Below are 19,825 nucleotides of genomic sequence, written 5' to 3'. Positions count from 1 at the left end.
AAATTGAATAGATTGAGTGCCTGTATGTGGCACTCCCAAAAATTGTTTAAAACAGAGGACCGGGTAGGTGGCCCTCCAGAAAAATTGAATAGATTGAGTGCCTGTATGTGGCACTCCCAAAAATTATTTAAAACAGAGGACCGGGTAGGTGGCCCTCCAGAAAAATTAAATGCATAAAGTACTATAGCTAGAGCCAGTGGACCCTGTCAAAAAATAGCCAGTTTCCTCTGCTTTACTGTACAAAGAGGAGGAGAAGGAGGAAAATGAGGAGGAGGAGGAGTGGATAAATTATTCAGGTTGAGCTTCCTTCACCTGGTGGAGATTGGAAATTATGAGAAATCCAGGCTTTATTCATCTTAATAAGCGTCAGCCTGTCAGCGCTGTCAGTCGACAGGCGTGTACGCTTATCGGTGATGATGCCACCAGCTGCACTGAAAACCCGCTCGGACAAGACGCTAGCGGCAGGGCAGGCAAGAACCTCCAAGGCGTACAGCGCCAGTTCGTGCCACATGTCCAGCTTTGAAACCCAGTAGTTGTAGGGAGCTGTGTGATCATTTAGGACGATGGTATGGTCAGCTACGTACTCCCTCACCATCTTTCTGTAAAGATCAGCCCTACTCTGCCGAGACTGGGGACAGGTGACAGTGTCTTGCTGGGGTGACATAAAGCTGGCAAAAGCCTTGTAAAGCGTACCCTTGCCAGTGCTGGACAAGCTGCCTGCTCGCCTACTCTCCCTCGCTACTTGTCCCGCAGAACTACGCACTCTGCCGCTAGCGCTGTCAGAAGGGAAATACTGTTTCAGCTTGTGAACCAGGGCCTGCTGGTATTCATGCATTCTCACACTCCTTTCCTCTCCAGGGATGAGAGTGGAAAGATTTTGCTTGTACCGTGGGTCCAGGAGAGTGAACACCCAGTAATCGGTGCTGGAATAAATTCTTTGAACGCGAGGGTCACGGGATAGGCAGCCTAGCATGAAATCTGCCATATGCGCCAGAGTACCAACGCGTAAGAATTCACTCCCCTCACTGGCCTGACTGTCCATTTCCTCCTCCTCCAACTCCTCCAACTCCTCTTCTTCTGCCCATACACGCTGAACAGTGAAGGACTCAACAATGGTCCCGTCTTGTGTCTCGCCAACATTCTCCTCCTCTTCCTCCTCATCCTCCTCCACCTCCACCTCCTCCGATATGCGCTGAGAAACAGACCTAAGGGTGCTTTGGCTATCAACAAGGGAATCTTCTTCCCCCGTCTCTTGTGACGAGCGCAAAGCTTCCGACTTCATGCTGATCAGAGAGTTTTTCAACAGGCCAAGCAGCGGGATGGTGAGGCTGATGATGGCGGCATCGCCACTGACCATCTGTGTTGACTCCTCAAAGTTACTCACAGATATCAGACATCCACGTCCACTCCTCATTGTAGACTTGAGGAAGCTGACTGACCTGACTACCAGTTCTGGTGGAAGTTGACATCTGGCAGTCTACAATGGCTCGGCGCTGCTGGTAAACTCTGGATAACATGGTCAGTGTTGAATTCCACCTCGTGGGCACGTCGCACAACAGTCGGTGAGCGGGCAGTTGGAGGCGGCGCTGCGCTGCCATGAGAGTGGCAGCATCTGTGCTGGACTTCCTGAAATGCGCACAGATGCGGCGCACCTTCGTGAGCAAATCAGACAGATTGGGGTATGTCTTGAGGAAACGCTGAACTATCAGATTTAACACATGGGCCAGGCATGGCACATGTGTCAGTTTGCCGAGTTGCAGAGCCGCCACCAGGTTACGGCCGTTGTCACACACAACCATGCCTGGCTTCAGGTTCAGCGGTGCCAGCCACAGATCAGTCTGCGCCGTGATGCCCTGTAATAGCTCTTGGGCGGTGTGCCTTTTATCGCCTAGGCTCAGCAGTTTGAGCACCGCCTGCTGTCGCTTAGCGACGGCACTGCTGCTGTGCCTAGAGCTACCGACTGATGGCGCCATGCCCACGGATGGTAATTCGGAGGAGGAGGAGGTGGAGGAGGGGTGGGAGGAGGAGGAGGCATAGTAGGCCTGAAACACCTGGACCGAGGTAGGCCCCGCAATCCTCGGCGTCGGCAGTATATGACCAGCCGCAGGGTCAGACTCGGTCCCAGCCTCCACCAAGTTAACCCAATGTGCCGTCAGCGATATATAGTGGCCCTGCCCGGCAGCACTCGTCCACGTGTCCGTGGTCAGGTGGACCTTGTCAGAAACGGCGTTGGTCAGGGCACGGATGATGTTGTCTGACACGTGCTGGTGCAGGGCTGGGACGGCACATCGGGAAAAGTAGTGGCGGCTGGGGACCGAATACCGAGGGGCGGCCGCCGCCATGAGGTTGCGAAAGGCCTCGGTCTCTACTAGCCTATAGGGCAGCATCTCCAGGCTAAGCAATCTGGAGATGTGGACATTAAGGGCTTGGGCGTGCGGGTGGGTTGCAATATATTTGCGTTTCCGCTCCAGCGTCTGGGGTATGGAGAGCTGAACGCTGGTGGATGCTGTGGAGGATCGTGGAGGCGACGATGGGGTTTTTGTGGCAGGGTCCTGGGCAGGGGGCTGACTATCAGCTGACACAGGGGAAGGAGCAGTGGTGTGCACGGCCGGAGGTGAACGGGGTTGTTGCCACTGAGTGGGGTGTTTAGCATTCATATGCCTGCGCATACTGGTGGTAGTTAAGCAAGTAGTGGTGGAACCCCTGCTGAGCCTGGTTTGGCAAATGTTGCACACCACAGTCCGTCGGTCATCCGGTGTTTCCTTAAAGAACCTCCAGACTTCTGAAAATCTAGCCCTCGCCGCAAGAGCCCTCGCCACGGGAGCTTCACTAGTTGACACATTTGGCGCTGATGCACCAGCTCTGGCCCTGCCTCTCCGTCTGGCCCCACCACTGCCTCTTCCAACCTGTTCTGGTCGAGGACTCTCCTCTGTCTCAGAAGCACTGTGTTCACCCGGCCTATCAACCCAGCTTGGGTCTGTCACCTCATCATCCTCCGATCCCTCAGTCTGCTCCCCCCTCGGACTTCCTGCCCTGACAACAACTTCCCCACTGTCTGACAACCGTGTCTCCTCATCGTCGGACACCTCTTTAGACACTTCTTTCACTACGTCAAGAAGGTCATCATCACCCACAGACTGCGACTGGTGGAAAACCTGGGCATCGGAAAATTGCTCAGCAGCAACCGGACAAGTGGTTTGTGACTGTGGGAAGGGTCCAGAAAACAGTTCCTCAGAGTATGCCGGTTCAAATGCCAAATTTTCCTTGGAGGGGGCAGACTGGGGGGGAGGAGGCTGAGGTGCAGGAGCTGGAGGAGTGCCGATTTCGGTGACATGGGTGGACTGCGTGGAAGACTGACTGGTGGACAAATTGCTCAAAGCATTGTCGGCAATCCACGACATCACCTGTTCGCACTGTTCTGGCCTCAACAGTGCTCTACCACGAGTCCCAGTAACTTCAGACATGAACCTAGGGAGTGTAGCTCTGCGGCGTTCCCCTGCTCCCTCATAAGCAGGTGGTGTCTCACCCCGCCCAGGACCACGGCCTCTGACCCCTGCAGTAGTTGGACGCCCACGTCCCCACCCTCGTCCTCTACCCCTAGCCCTCGGGTTAAACATTTTTAAAATGAGAGTTATAACTTTAATTTTTTTTTTACTTTTTTTTGTGTTTTTTTGTTTTTTTTTGTGTTTTTTAGTTTTTAAAACCAAACGATGCTATCCTATTGCTATGGCTATTTTCTAGCCAAGTATGAAAGCACACTACTATGCCAGATGAGATGACGCTGAGTTATTAAACAAAATAAACGTAAAATAAAAAAGGAAATGGCAGACTGTGCCTAATTGAAATCCAACCCCTAATAAATTTTCCCACTTCGGTCTTTGCAATGGATATGTGCGTCACTAAGCGCAAAACACAGCGGTCGCAAGTCTCACTACAAATTGCTCACAATTTGCTAGTAGATGCACTGCAGCAAGTACAGCCACCAGCAGATCAACCAGAAATCAAATATATATAACGCTACTGTAGGCGTAAGTAAGCCGTTTGGATTCTCCTATGGCTATTTTCTAGCCAAGTATGAAAGCACACTACTATGCAAGATGAGATGACACTGAGTTATTAAAAAAATAAACGTAAAATAAAAAGTAAATGGCAGACTGTGCCTAATTGAAATCAAACCCCTAATAAATTTTCCCACTTTGGTGTTTGAGGTGGATATGTGTGTCACTAAGAGCTAAACACAACGGTAGCAAGTCCCCCTGCAAATTCCTCACAATATGGTACTAGCTGCAAATAAAAAAAAAAAAGTATAACGTTATTGTAGCCCTAAAAAGGGCTGTTGGGTTCTTGGAGAATCACTCCTGCCTAACAGTAAGCTAATAGAACACCCTAACGCTTTCCCTGACCAGCAGCAGCTCTCTCCCTAGCGGCATCCAGACACAGAATGATCCGAGCAGCGCGGGCAGCGGCTAGTCTATCCCAGGGTCACCTGATCTGGCCAGCCAACCACTGCTATCGACGTGTAAGGGTACCACGTCATGCTGGGTGGAGTGCAGAGTCTCCTGGCTTGTGATTGGCTCTGTTTCTGGCCGCCAAAAAGCAAAACGGCGGGAGCTGCCATTTTCTCGAGCGGGCGAAGTATTCGTCCGAGCAACGAGCAGTTTCGAGTACGCTAATGCTCGACCGAGCATCAAGCTCGGACGAGCATGTTCGCTCATCTCTATAAATAACCCCTTGAAGACTAAACATAACAATATGTAAAAATGCACCTTGTTTTTAATACATTAAACAGAATTTGTACAAGAATGTAAGAACTGAACTAGACTTGGGTACAACATTTATTGTAACATTGGGGTATAATCAATAACCCCTACACAGCTTCCCATTGTAAATATACATAGGGCGGTCGTGAAGGGGAGTATGGAGAGTGCTGAAGGAAATGGCCCTCTACATATTCGGCCGATGTCAGTTGTATTACACAGGCATTGCAGGGTATTTTTTTATATTTTAAGGTATTAATTTAGGTATTAAGACATAACTTAAAAATCATTGCAATCGTACTGATCCAAAGAATAACTGAGAGGTGTCATTTCAACCACATATTGAAAGCCATACAGATAAAGCCCATCAGAATGTGGCTCAGCTGTGTTATTTTGCCAAGTTTTTTCCAGATTCCCTGTACCCTGCACAGAATATTAAATGGTGGCACTAGAAAATACAATTTGTCCACAAGCCAAGAAATAGCTTTGTAAACAAAAAAAAAATCTAAAAATTATGGCTTATGGAAGGATAATAGTGAAAATTGTAAATGAAAAAATCTATAAAACACTTGGTCTTGAAAGGGATAAGTAACATAAGGAGTCTTCATTTAGTCTTGTAGAATAAAGAGGTTTCCTGTATTAACTGTAAAACCCCTTGGACACAGTGGCAGGGGAATATAAATATATACAATACAGCAGTTGAAATAAATAATGAACTCATCATCAAATTTTCTAAGTAAATATATTTTTAAAGTTTCCATTGACATTCTCGCCAGATATCGGAAACAACCCATCCAACTTACACTGGCAAAGAAATCAAACCATAGATGTCCGTTAAAGGAAACCTACCATGAAGTAGATCTGATAGTAGATTCCTCCTGCCTGCATCCGCCCTAATCTGTATTTAATAATTCTGTAATTTAAACTTCATTTTAGTAATATGTAAATTAACTGCAGAGGCTACCAGGGAATGAAGTAGCCTTAGCTCCCAGTGCCTGGCCACAAAATAAAGATTGTAACAAGTTAGGTTAGGTTCCAGGATTTTTGAATTGCAGATTAGGGCAGAGGCAGGCAGCAGGAATCTACCATCAGATCTACTTCTGACAGTAGACTCCTGATGGTTTGATTTCCTTTAAGTTATGTGAAATAAGGAAATGAAATCAAACAGGGAAACAGTATTAAACAAGTGACCGAAATGTATTTAAAGAGAATCTGTCACCACATTTTCACATATACAGCTAGTGACAGGTTCCCATAGAGCCATATTAACTAACTGACATCCTTCTTGTAGCTAAAAATTGTTTCCCTTATATCCCCATAAATCAACTTTATCTTATATGAACTGGCATCAGAGGGGGCGTGCCCCTTCCATCTACTTCTCCTTTTGTCTTATGCCTCTTCTCAGCATGTCATGTGACCAGCATGATGTTATCGCAGGTCTTTTTCCCAGTTATGTTTTCATCTGTGCATATGTATCTGATCACATGGCAGTCCATGACAGCATGCCTCCATGGACTTCTATGACTACACATCCTTCCATGAAGGCTGCTGTGATTTCATGTGATCAGATACATACGTGGGTTAGATGCTGCAAATGTAACATCACCCTGGTCACATGGCATGTTCCCTATGATGTAACAGAGCTCGCTCTCAATCTTCCACATAACAGCATGTTCTGTAGCTGTGAGACCTTTCACTGGACTAAAATTCCCATACTTCACAATTTTACTCTCTTTTATTGCTGTTTTTGGTCTTATCACTTCAATTGCAAACCGATTTTTTTAAAATTCCCATACTTCACAATTTTACTCTCTTTTATTGCTGTTTTTGGTCTTATCACCCAATCTCTCTGAGCAGACATTTCATGATCCCTCTGTGAGATGCTGTGTGCTGATAATGTGCTTATCAGGGTACAGGGTTTATCTATACTTTCATTTAGCTTCTGGCCAGTCTACTAATATCTGACACACGGAAAAAGAGAGATCATGAGATGGATATAGGACACAATGACATACTCCAACTCTGCTATCTCACCTATAACACACACAGTCAGCTCTGCTATGGCAAAATAAGGATCAACACTACCAAACCGCGGTTCATTCGTCCACAATGCACCTCCCACACAGACCACAGGTTGAACTCTGTAGGTGCTCAGCTCCAAATTCAAGCAATGTAGTCATCAGTAAAGAAAGTAATAAAGCAGCACTCACCGAATGCATTGTTTCAATCTTTATTCAGCAGAGTGGCCATACAGACATACAGTAGGGCGCGACAGGTGATGAGCCGTTTTGCAGCAAATGGGCACTTTCCCTAGTTTAATGGGTAGGCTAGAGAAAGCGCCTGTTTGATGCGAAATGGCCCGTCGCCTGTTGTGGTCTGCTTCATGTCCGTATTGCCACTCTATTGAATAAACAATTCAACAACGCATCCGATGGGTCCTGCTTTACTACTTTCTTTACTGATTAAGTCAGCTCTGCTATACCACCCTCCCCTAGGATAAAGACCTTATTTTGTTTTAAGTTAGTAGAGTAAACTCTGTACAATTCTGCTTTCTGGCAGGAAGTACCACAGCTGAAGTGTGTCTGAGCTGGTCTTGTAATGCATGGGGGAGGAGCAGGAGGCACAGAGCACTGCAGAAGACAAGAGAAGCTACAGGGACAACCAAATTGTAAACGCCAGGACTGATAGAGACAGGTTGGAATTGTCTGTGAAATACTGTATTTCTGTAAATAAGAGTGAATTGAAGAATGTGTTATTTTGTTATCCTGAGTATATTTAAGAATTTTGTTTTTGTAAGAATACCCCTTTAAAGGTAATCTAACATCAAACTCAAGCATACGGTGCCTCCAGGGGCATTTACTTATAGATGCAGGTACAGTGACTGGTAATCTTCATTTATTCATTCTCCATGACCTCCTTCCTTCTAAAGTGAACGTTTACATTTGTGCGAATAAGCCTGAAAGGCTACTGGGGCAATCCCCTCTGCCCCTGCTGTAGATTTGCATGCTATTAGACTCTTAACCTGCCCCCTGCCTGGCACTCCCCTTCCATCGGCTTGATGTAATCGCATTGCAGCGCAGTGAGAGGGATGTAACAGTCAGTGAATCTGAAGCACAGAGGGGCTCGGGGAACTACACCAGTAGCCTTTTGAGGTTATTAGCATACTTTTAAAAGTTTCAGCTAAACAACATTTTAGAGGGAAGGAGGCCATGAATAACAAATACAAAAGATTACCATAGTCACGGTGCCTGGATCATGAGTAAGTGTCCCTGGTTTATCATTGGTTGATTTTGATGGTAGATATGCCATAGAAAACCCTTTGTTGGTAATGACAGCTTCAGGAAACCTTCTGTATGGAGAAACTAGTGCCATGCATTACTCATCTGAGATTTTGCTCTATTCTTCCGCACAAACACTTTTCAAATCCTGAAGGTTAGGTGGGCATCTACTATGAATTCTGGGCTTAAGCTCCTTCCATAAATTTTCTGATAGATTTAGGTCAGGTTATTTCCTGGGCCAAGCTAGCACCTTTATTTTATTTCACTAAAACCAATTGAGAGTTTCCTTGGCTGAGTGTTTGGGATCCTTGTCCCACTGCAATGTCCCTCCTTGATTCATCTTCATCGTCCTGATAGATAGAAGCAGATTTTTATACAGAATGGCTCATTACATTTTTCCATTCATCCTTTCTTCCAATTATATGAAGTTTTCCAGTGCTGAAAAACTGCTCCACACTATGATCTTTCTACCTTCAACCTTCTCTTGGAATGCCTTTTTTGGTTTAATTTGTGTTGCCTTTTTGCCTCCAAACAATGTGTGTATTTTGGTATCCAGAGAGTTTATATTTGAGGTTGTCTAAGCAGACTATTTTCTCCCAGTATTTCCCAGGCTTGCCTAAATGTTAAGTAAACCTTGCAAACCTTCTGGACCTTTGTGGTTTAGTGGTCCCAAATAGTTGTTACAGATCTGCCCATTACTTAATTAGATAAAAAGATTATATTTACCTAGAGATGAGTCCGATAAGGCACATCAGACTCATCTTTGGTGCTCACTGCACCTGCACAGTAATACACTGAAGCTGGAATAGTATACCCTGGCTTCATTGCGCAAGTATCATGACTTCCCTAAGTACAAAAGTTAGGGTTTATTTTTTTTTACTTGTGGGCCTGGAGGAAAAAGCTACAGGACTGGTTTGGGATACTAAACCACCAGTCCATAGGGGCCTGCGAGTTAAGTAATGTCTTAAAGAACCATGAGAGATTCCCTTTAAATTAACTTGAACATGCTTTTTATTCAGCAATGGCGTCTCACGTGGTAGTGCGAGCTTCAGTGCAATACTTTTTGTTTTCTTTAAAACTGTACCTGCTGATTCCAGGACCTTTCTGCAGTTCTCCACAGGCTTTTGGAGAACAGGCTCCTCATCTGAAATCTTGCAAGGAACACCTTATTGTGGCTGGTCCCAACAGTGCTTGCTGGGACGTTCAGTGGTTACAAAATTCTTTGCAACCCATGCCATCAGTATTTTCTACAACAATAAGATTTCAAAATGACAGCAAAAGGGTTTGATCTCTCATGCAATGTTTCCTGTGTGGCAGCTTGGTAATGAAACACCTTTTTTTATAGGCCTTCAGTTTAAACAGCAGATATTATTCTTCTGTAACTGGCACAATTTCTTTCTAATTATTGATAGATTGCAGTAGGTGTCATGATTTGTTGCACCTCTCTTTCTTCAAGTGTGTACTATGTTTCCATTGTGCCATTTTATTTTATTATTCATTTCTTAATTTATAGATATCTATTATTTAATTTACTTGCCATTGCAGATTCAGAGGGTTATTTCTCGAGGCTCCAGGTCTAAGGAGCTAAATTGTTGTTGGACATATGGTAATAAAGGCACTTTAGTTTTTTTCACTTAAAATTTTTTTTTGTGGTGCTGTCACTCTTCTTTTCTATTACAGGTGGTCCCCTACTTAAGAACACTTGACTTACAGACGACCCCTAGTTACAAATGGACCCCTGGATATTGGTAATTTATTGTACGTTAGTCCTAGGCTACAATAATCAGCTGTAACAGTTATCAAATGTGTCTGTAATGAAGCTTTAGTGTTAATCTTGATTCTTATGACAACCCAACACTTTTAAAATCCAATTATCACAGAGACCAAAACAGTTCTGGCTGGGATTACAATAATAAAATATACAGTTCCGACTTACATACAAATTCAACTTAAGAACAAACCTACAGACCCTATCTTGTATGTAACCCGGGGAATGCCTGTATTGTATTGATATATATATATATTGTGACAAGGTCACTATTGAATTGGAGAGAAAATGAGTGTTTATGTGTATTACAGCGACCACAGTGTGAATTGGGTCAAACTGGAAGCTGTTTTCCACGTGTTGGTCTCTTGGAAGACCTGGTACAGGACCCTAATTGCTGGAGTGGAGACAGAAGTGTGATCACTGCTCCAGTCCAAAGCTTCCAGATTCTAATGAGTCTAACAATGCACCAGGTGTGCAATCCCTTAAAGAAAGGTGTGGGGCTTTCTACCTGGAGATACAGAAGCAGGACTGTGTGAGAGCCACACGTGAGTGACACAGGGTTACTGAACGTATGTTTCATGCTGGCAGGGAGAAGCCATTCAGTGGTTAGTGAGGGCCGCCAAGTGTTTAGTTAGAGCCGGACAGGCAAGGATTTTATTTGATGTTTTGTTTGTTACTGCTGTTTTGGCTGGAATAAATGCACAGTTTCAACTTTAATCCTGCTGTCCAAGAGAGCTTTGTCATTGCCGACCCCCACATTTGAGCTGAATATATATTACTCTGCTTCATTTCCCTCCATCATGTGTCCAAAAATACCCTTGAAAGTGAAAAGGCTAGGCTGTACTACTGCTGTACAATGCTAATCCAAAGGGTATGTCATCCCTTTCAGGAAAACCACCATTAACTATGGATCTGTGCTGTTTAACATCGTATCAGTTAAAAAAGTTAATTTTGCCACATGAAAATTTCATTCCTGCAAGGCCTGCTACATCTATATGCTGCTTAGATAAGTGAATAAGTGAAGGTGGAACTTCTTACCAGGAAACATATTTGGCATCTTCCTGGATTATGTCTCCATAGTAACATAACTTCTCCAAAATGAAAATATCTAAATGTCAGTTAGGCCCATGTTATCAGCTGCCATCTCATCACTTTGTAAATGTCTCTTCCATTAAAGCAGAAAAAATGCATCAATATTCAGCTGAGTAGATGGCCTCACAATGGCAGCAAATCGTTTGTTTGCTAAATGAATTTCAGCTAAAACATGTTGTTTAACATATAATGGATGATGTAGGAAAATAGACAATATTTAATACTACAATAAAATTGAGAATCCAATACCTGATAGATACTGAATTGCCATATTTTTTGTGATTATGAAAAGATTATGAAAAAAATATAAAAAGCTCAGTCCATAGACAATGAGAAGCACACTGAACACAGCCTAACGTAACCTCATATAGAAGCAACAGGTTATCAGCAGTCGCTGCTGATGAAGTGATGTACAGTATATTGACAATCCCATCCCCCTCACCCTGTAGTCAGGTGCTGAATGTCCTATAGCAGTATATTACCTCTCAACCACTGGCCTAGTTAAAGGAGTATTCCCATTTCAACAAGTAATTGATATTATTTGAAGAATGAAAAGTTATACAAATTTCCAATATATACTTTCTGTATCAATTCCTCACGTTGTCCGAGATCTCTGCTTGCTGTGCTTCTATGGAAAGCTTCCATGTTTGTTTCCAGGGGACAGAAATCTGACCATGGTCACATAGGTGCACGGCTCGTTATAACCCACAGCTCTGAGTTATCTATGTGATATAACGATCTGTGCACCTGTGTGACCATGGCCAGGTTTCTGTCTACTGGAAATAAACAATGCAGCTTTCTATAGAAGGTTGGCCAGCAGAGATCTAGAAAACTGTTAGGAATTGATACAGAAAGTATATTGGAAAATGTTATTATTTTTCATCATACAAACAATGATATTAATTTGCTGAAGTGGGAATACCCCTTTAACACTGACATTTCTGACTGCTTTACCTGTGGAATACTAACTTACTCTACTAGTCAACCAAGGGGAACAGTTTTCACGGTCTGGACAGTGATTAGTTAAATCCGCAGATTTTATACAATGTAACCATACACTTACCAGTTTGACTTCTGGTCATGACTGTACTTACTGTACCCTGCCTTTTTGTTAACTCTTCCCTTTCTGACCTTTAAGGTAACCTGTCCGTCAACAGGTTCAATTTTAGTTATCCCTTCCAGAGTACACTAGTCATCTAACCCATCCTGGCAATTTTGCTTTTAATGCATCAGTTTTATTTGCAGCTTAACCAACTTACTTCCAGGATTCCTTCCCACTGTCTACTAGTCTATTGTGTGGTTAGGTTGCTAAGCTGCCATTCCTCTGGTTAACCATTTAACCACCAGACTAGTTAGTAACTTTTCTACCATCAGGTGGACCTTCTTATCAATTAATCTTTGGTTGCTAGCATGAGTAATCCTTCCATTACCAGGTTGCCATGTGTTAGGCACAATAGGCTGCATTGTTACATTGGGTTTCATCTCAGTTAACCCTTTCATTAGTGGCTTACTTTGCAGTCTCCCATCATTAGACAGTCTTTTATTTAACCCTTTTTATCTCCAGTTAACCCTTACAACACCTGAATTGTAGGGAAAGGAGATCTTATTTATTAACCACCCACCCCCAGGATAAATGGTGAATGAAGTATTATAAAGGGTACCGGACCAGGCTTTCACCCGGATCTTCACTTCTCCATCCTGGGGCTCAGGCATCACTTTCCGGGCCACCCGCAGTTTGTTGAGCCCTCCAAACCCAGAGAGGAGCACGGCTCTCATATCCCTGCCATCTGTGGTACCTCCTGGAGCCTCGGCCACATCCTTCCCGCCTTCCTTCTCTATCATCTGCTCTGTCTCCTCAGCTTTTTCCGGCCGCTCCTTGGCCATGGCTCCTGGCGCTGCTGTTGAATGCGATACTCTGGCTGTTGTCACTGTGGCTTCGGGTGCTGGTTCTTCTTTGTACCGTAATGTTCAATGTGTAATGGGTAAAATGCAGGGCTGGTAAGGAACTGTACCAGTAATTGTTGAAAAATGAAGTCACATGAAGAGATGATAAAACTGTAAGTTTTATTAAGTGTTGCAACGCGTTTCAATGCAAAAACATGCGTCTTCGTCAGGCCAAGGAGGGATAGCCGCTAAAACATATGCATAAAAGTATATACAAATATTAATATAAGTATGCATAGAAATGTAAATAAAAATGCATGATCAGTGATCAATGATCAGATATTATATCAAGGTATGTAACCGATGACATCAATTTACATACAGAAGTACATAAATGCATACACAAATACAATGACAAATAGATAGTAGTAGGGAATATAAAAGGATACTTTCAACCATATAATGCACATAGATAAAGGTATATGAAAGGAAGGTATCATTTACTCTTATATAGAATTGTATAGAGTCGACTAACTAGATGGTACTAGATGTGGGAAAGGCAGAAGAATAGTATCATGATAGGCATATTCATTTATTATTTGAGAAGGAAGAAGGACCAGTAGGTATTGAGGGAATAAGCTAGGCATAGAAAATGTAGATATTTCACCATTTCAATGATAAATTCATGTATAACTGATGGGCTAAGTAAAAAGATAACTAGTTAAAAATGATAATAATAATAATGCTGGATGATTGTGAAGCATTCATAATAGGACTCACCAGAGATTGTAGCAGGTTCAGCCTTTTCTGCAGCATGCAGAGACACTGACTGCTGTAGGAGAGGAGGGAGAGCAGGAAAGCAATGGTGTGAGGCAATCAGCTGTGTAGCTGGATCCACTGTGTTGCAGGCAGGCTGTGAGATCTAAACATGGGGGAGGTGCTCCATGTGTGGATAGCAAGGAGCTGCAGAAGAGAATGCTTCATGGGGAAGGTGCTCCATGTGTGGATAGCAAGGAGCTGCAGAAGAGAAATGTTTCATGGGGAAGGTGCTCCATGTGTGGATAGTAGGGAGCTGCAGAAGAGAAACGTTTCATGGGAAAGGTCCTCCATGTGTGGATAGTAGGGAGCTGCAGAAGAGAAATGTTTCATGGGAAGGTGGTCCGTGTGTGGATAGCAGGGAGCTGCAGAAGAGAAATGTTTCATGGGAAAGGTGTTCCATGTGTGGATAGCAGGGAGCATCAGAAGAGAAATGTTTCATGGGAAAGGTGTTCCATGTGTGGATAATAGGGAGTAGCAGAAGAGAATTGTTTCATGGGAAAGGTGTTCCATGTGTGGATAGTAGGGAGTAGCAGAAGAGAAATGTTTCATGGGAAGGTGGTCCGTGTGTGGATAGCAGGGAGCTGCAGAAGAGAAATGTTTCATGGGAAAGGTGTTCCATGTGTGGATAGTAGGGAGCATCAGAAGAGAAATGTTTCATGGGAAAGGTGTTCCATTTGTTGATAGCAGGGAGCTGCAGAACAAAAATGTTGTATGGGGAATGTGCCCCATGTGTGGATAGCAGGGAGCTGCAGAAGAGAAATGTTTACAGTATCTTCTCAAGGAGTTTCCTGAGAGATGAGTTCTGAAATGTATAGGGAACTGTGAATAGGACGGTGGGGAAGAGGGTAAGTGGTATAAAAGGTGGCTTAGAATGAGGTCCAGAGTGAAAAAGAATCCAAAAAGATTCTCATCTGAATGGAAAGAAACAATATTGAGGGGATTTATTATTGGCTTTGCGTCTTGTGCACCATAATTAATCTATGTCATTGCCACAATTTAGCTTCTTTTAATATACTCACACCTTTATTTTTTTGTTGCTCAATTTGGGCACAGCTCTCCATTCCTGACACTTTTCCTGCATTTCTAGTTCCCTGACACCTTTTTTTAAACCAACAAAAAACCAGCCTCCCATTCAAGGCAACAGGAAGGTGACACAATTGGACCCAAAAAGAAAGGAGCTGTTGAAGCCTAAAGTGGATAGGGTATCAGTTCAATCATTGAAAAAGATTCATAGTCGCCTGGCATGCAACCAAAATTACCCTTAAACCACCAGGGCACAGTATCATAAAAATGTACTTTTATTGGAAATCTAGTTAAGAACAACTGAACTAAAGTGTATTAAAATACACAATGGGCAGTAGCTGGAAAATGGAAATATAGCAGGATTGGGTTGCTCTGCGAGCAAACGTTCATGGAGAACTTGTGCTTAGGCCCCTTCCACACTCGCGTTGCATTTCACGTCAGAGTTTGATCAGGGTGCGATCAGGGTTTGGTCAGTGAAAAACATCAGAGTGCAATCAGTTTTCAGTCAGAGTTTGTTCAGTGTCTCAGTTTTTCACACGCGTTTTTGATGCAATTTCAATGCAATTTCAATGCGTTTTTCACGCGCGTTTTCTGCGCGTGAAATGGACTCAGGACTGGGCTCTATGGCCTCTTCCACACTAGCGTTGCGTTTCACGTCAGGGTGCAATGCGTGAAAAACTGACGTTTTTGGCTGCATTTTTGTTCCATTTTTCCTTGGAGTAATTAGCGTTTTTGCGTTTTTCACGCGCGTGTTGTTAGCGTTTTTTTGCGTTTTCAGCGCATTTTTCACGCGCGATTCAATGGGAGACTCGAGCATTTTTCAAAGGGACCATGGTTTGGGATTAAAATGTGTTATTTAATTGAAAAATAATGTCTTCTGATAATTTGCAAACATCTGCGATCTATTCTTCACTGTTCCGCGTGTATATTATCTCCCGACAATTTAGCAGATGTGAAGAACAGTGAAGAATAGAATAAAATCATTGTACACAGTGAACACAGGATCATTTAAGATAAAAACACAGTGCAGAACACAGTGCAGAATAGATTACAGATGTTCGGCACATCTGCTTACTTGTCGGGAGATACGCGCGGAACGGCGCGAACTAAATAGCATGTGAAGAACAATATATATGTGTGTGAAGAACACATTGCAGATGTTTAAATACATCTGCAATGTGTTCTTCACACATATATATTGTTCTTCACATGCTATTTTGGGCGCACCGTTCCGTGCGCATCTCCCGACAAGTAAGCAGATGTGCCGAACATCTGTAATCTATTCTGCACTGTGTTCTGCACTGTGTTTTTATCTTAAATGATCCTGTGTTCACTGTGTTCACTGGTTTTATTCTATTCTTCACTGTGTTTTTTTAATTAAATGATCGTTCGCGAGCAGGGGAAATACTGTTATTCTGGTAACCTAGCAACCCTTACGTTTAAAACGCATTGCACTTGCAATGATTGCGAGTGCAATGCGTTCTTGATGCATCTCCATAGACTTGAATGGGGCGTGAAAATTGCGCGTGACTCGCAAAAATAGAGCATGCAGCAATTTTGACGCGCGTGCAAACGAACGCAAGCACGCGCGTCAAAAACAACGCTAATGGAGAAAGACCCATTGAATACAATGGGACAGAGTGCAATGCAAGTTCTGCGCGTCAAATGCACGCGCAGAACTCGCGCGTGAAAAACGCCAGTGTAGAAGGGGCTTATCTTTTCTATGGCAATTGATGCGTGAAAAACGCATTGCACTTGCATTACACTTGCAAGTGTCTCAGAGTGCAATGCGTTTTTGATGCATCTCCATAGACTTCTATGGTGCGTTTTTCACGCGCGTGACTTGCAAAAGTAGAGCATGTTGAGATGTAAACGCGCGTGTGTGCGTGAAAAAAAATGCAAGTCTGAAAAGGCCCATTGGTTACAATGGGTCAGAGTGCAATGCAAGTTCTGCACGTCAAAAGCACGCGCAGAAAACGCGCGTGAAAAACGCAAGTGTGAAAGGGGCCTTATAGCAACCGATACTGTAATAAGCATCTATAGGTAGATAAGAAATGTTCATAGACTCATCCCAGCTCTTCCTGTTATATGGAACACCTCTCCATTTCTCTATCTACAAGGCTATCAAAAATAACTTGGCCTATATGTAACCTCAGATTTTAACATTTTCCTATGCACTGTCCACTGCTAATTAAAACATACTGCTCAACCACACCAGAGAGGGTCTGGTTGAACAGCAAGTTTTAATTATGCGCTTCTTGTATGTGGTGGCCAATATTTTGGAGCTTGTATGGAAGTTGTAATACATAAATTACATATGCAATTTTAGGTTTGCAAAAGTAAAACAAACACCTGGGCTACAAAGATAAATGCAGCACAATGCAATAAATCCTCGAGGCAGCTAGCTTTGCAACCTTTTAGGCACCAAATCAAGCAGCTTACCAAACTGCGAATAGTTGCACATAAAAAAGAAAGAGAAAGCAGTAGGAGTGATACATGTCTCCCATAGAGTACCAAATAAACCATCCCCTCCAGGTAATGCTCCTCGGGACATGTTAGTCAAACTCCTCTGCTCTAAATTCCGGGACCTATAATTGCAATCGATGAGAGGGAAAAAATAAAAAATGTTTAATGGCACTAAGATTATGTCCTTCCCTGATTTCTTGAAAACTACACACATGAAAAGGAAAACGCTTCATGGAAGTTTAGAAGCAGGTGGAAAAGGCGGGACTTAACTACACTCTTCTATCTTTGGCTAAATTAAAACATCAAGGCAAGACTTTATTTTTTGAACCCTCAGAAGAAGCAATGAATTAGCTGGACTCAAAGGGTTTTTGATTTGTCTGTTTTTCTTTTTTAGTTGGTAGCTAGAATGACTTTAATTGTGATATTTATCTCATAGTTAGAGAGGGTTGGCGGGATAAGGGGTTTGGGGGAGTTAGAAGTAGAGACCTACATGTGGGTTACAGTGGCTCATGAAGGGGGAAATGGGGTGGGTACTTGGTTAGTGGATAGAGGGTATAACCAATTAGTTAGATGTAATAGTGAGGGCAACCATGTCAACTATTTGTGAGGTAGTAATATAGATGAATATTACAATTATTACATGGAATATTAGGGTGTTAGGTGATAGGATTAAAAGAAAATCTGTGTTGGATTGTGTACAGACACCTATCCGCTATTATTGTGTTAACAGAGACACTTTTCTCAAAAGAAACCACTTATAGACTGGACAGAAATTGGATTGGGGTTAAATAACATTCCACATTTTGTATGATGGCTAGAGGGGTGAGTGCCAGATTGTACTTTAAGGCTCAGCTCTTTTTTAAAAAATCTTACCAGTGTCTCTTCTTATGGTAATAACATTTCAACACTTTAACATATCCCTGTGATTTTGAGATTGTTTTCTCATGAGACATTGTAGTTTATGTTAGCTGATCAGTTAGTTTTTTGGGCAGGGGTAAAAAAAAGTTAAATTTTCAAAGTTTCAAATGTTTTACTTTTTAGACAAAAAGTTATACCACAAATTTGTTTTGTAGTAATCTTTTGTCTTCTTTGTATTTCCATAATTTAATTTATGTTTCCTTTTTTTTAATAGATGTTAGAAGGTTTATTGTTTTAGTAGCAAGTTCTCAGATTTTGCTATAAAGGCTTATGTACTATAAACCCCGACAAGTAACACCATTTTATGAATGTTACATCTCAAACTATTCAAATCAACATTTGATATGTCTGTTAACCCTTTAATTCTTCTCAGGAATCAAACAAAAATGGATTGGAAAGTTTTACAATTTCAATTTTTGTAAAATAATATTCTCATTTAGCCCTAAATTGTAAACATTCAGAAGGTATTAGCGGTAAATATACATGCCAAAATTTTTGGCCTGTTTCTTTCAAGCAATACCTGAAATGTGGCTGTCAACTGCTTTTCGCCGCACAGCTATGTCTAGTACAGAGTAGAAAACACAAGAAAAAATGGATGAGTATACTGAACTAGAGTAACAATACAAATTTTATTTCAAAGCCCTAAATGTAAAGTAACCAAAAAAGGAGTATAAAACTGGACAGAGATCCAGGGAGGCGAAGATTGTGTGCACCAGTAATATTTATTTGTTTATATTTATCTCGCATCTGCCTATACTGTTTTGCACCTTGCCTTGTATTTATGGTTATTTGCACTGGTGGGCTGATTGAGCTAGGGAGTGTAGGGTCGTTTCTTGACCCGTGGGGGTCGGGTACACCTACTTGGTTTACTTTTTTAGTGTTTTTAATCTCATATGTTATGCGGAGAACATGGCACACACCAATTCTGAATTTTTCAAATGATTTTTATTTCAGTGATTCTATCACATAGCAAAGCCTTCACCATAGTAAAAATAATTTTTTAAAGAGTAATTTTTCACAGATCTTTAAATATTTAGTACGACGTTTCGGTCATCACGACCTTTGTCAAGTAGGATCTGACCTAGGGTGGAAAAACATGCAGTAAATACAAGGCTAGAGTATGCTATATAGGGGGGAGGGGAGAGGGTATAGTGAAATATATACATATATACAAGACGTCCTTTGTAAGAGACATATAAGCATCCTGGTAGGTAATGAGATACATATCAATGGTAACATTGGCAAGACAAAAAAACTGAAATGGTGAGGGAGAGAAGTATAGGGTAGCGTTTGTGGAGAGGAATAAAGGTATGCAAGAGCGGTATATAGTGAGATCGATGGGGCAGAGAATCAGGGAGAGAAAGGGCTGTAATACTTACATGAGAAGTTTGTAACAGGGGGAAGTAGTGAGGCCGCCAGTGTGTGTGGCCGCGGGGGGTTTTAAATAGCATGTGCGCGTCACCGGAAGTGCACTGCGCATGACCGGAAGTGACGTCCGGGTCACTGCGGTGCAAAACCGGAAGTGACGCCCGGGTTGCTATAGCAACGGGACGCTGTGTGGGGACAGGAGCGCCGGCACATCGCACACCCTGCAAAAATGTAGGGTGTGACGTGTCGCATCTGGCGGACTTGGGGGGCATAAATTGGAAAGGAGGAGGATGTATTGGAAAAGAGCTGTGGGGGAACAAAAGATTGAATACAGAGTAGGTTGTATGAGTAAAGTTAGTTGAATGGATAGTAATAGAGTATCAGCCTAAGATTAGGTCTAATGACTGGGTGTACTATGTGTGGTAATTACCATCCTGGGAGAGACAGAGAAG

At 42.7% G+C, this 19,825-nt stretch overlaps 1 protein-coding gene across 2 annotated transcripts in view; it reads right to left on the bottom strand.

The window, feature by feature from the left end:
• The window catches only part of VAT1L (vesicle amine transport 1 like), an 82,970-nt gene extending 68,837 nt beyond the window's left edge, over positions 1-14,133 (bottom strand). Inside the window, exons 1-2 of one of the 2 annotated variants that reach the window (XM_072117496.1) lie at positions 13,560-14,133; positions 12,562-13,027 (exon numbers count right to left, since the gene is read on the bottom strand). In XM_072117496.1, coding sequence (XP_071973597.1) covers positions 12,562-12,779 — 218 coding nt within the window. In that variant the 5' untranslated portion in view covers positions 12,780-13,027; positions 13,560-14,133. Of the gene's footprint in view, positions 1-11,958; positions 12,102-12,561; positions 13,028-13,559 lie in introns of those variants that run through there. The other variant, XM_072117497.1, reaches the window with a different exon arrangement.
• Between the last annotated feature and the right edge of the window lie 5,692 nt (positions 14,134-19,825).

Source organism: Engystomops pustulosus, chromosome 7, assembly GCF_040894005.1.
Source record: "Engystomops pustulosus chromosome 7, aEngPut4.maternal, whole genome shotgun sequence".
NCBI lineage: Eukaryota > Metazoa > Chordata > Amphibia > Anura > Leptodactylidae > Engystomops > Engystomops pustulosus.
The sequence above is the reverse complement of the archived record's forward strand: the minus strand, read 5'-3'. Positions and strand labels throughout refer to the sequence as shown.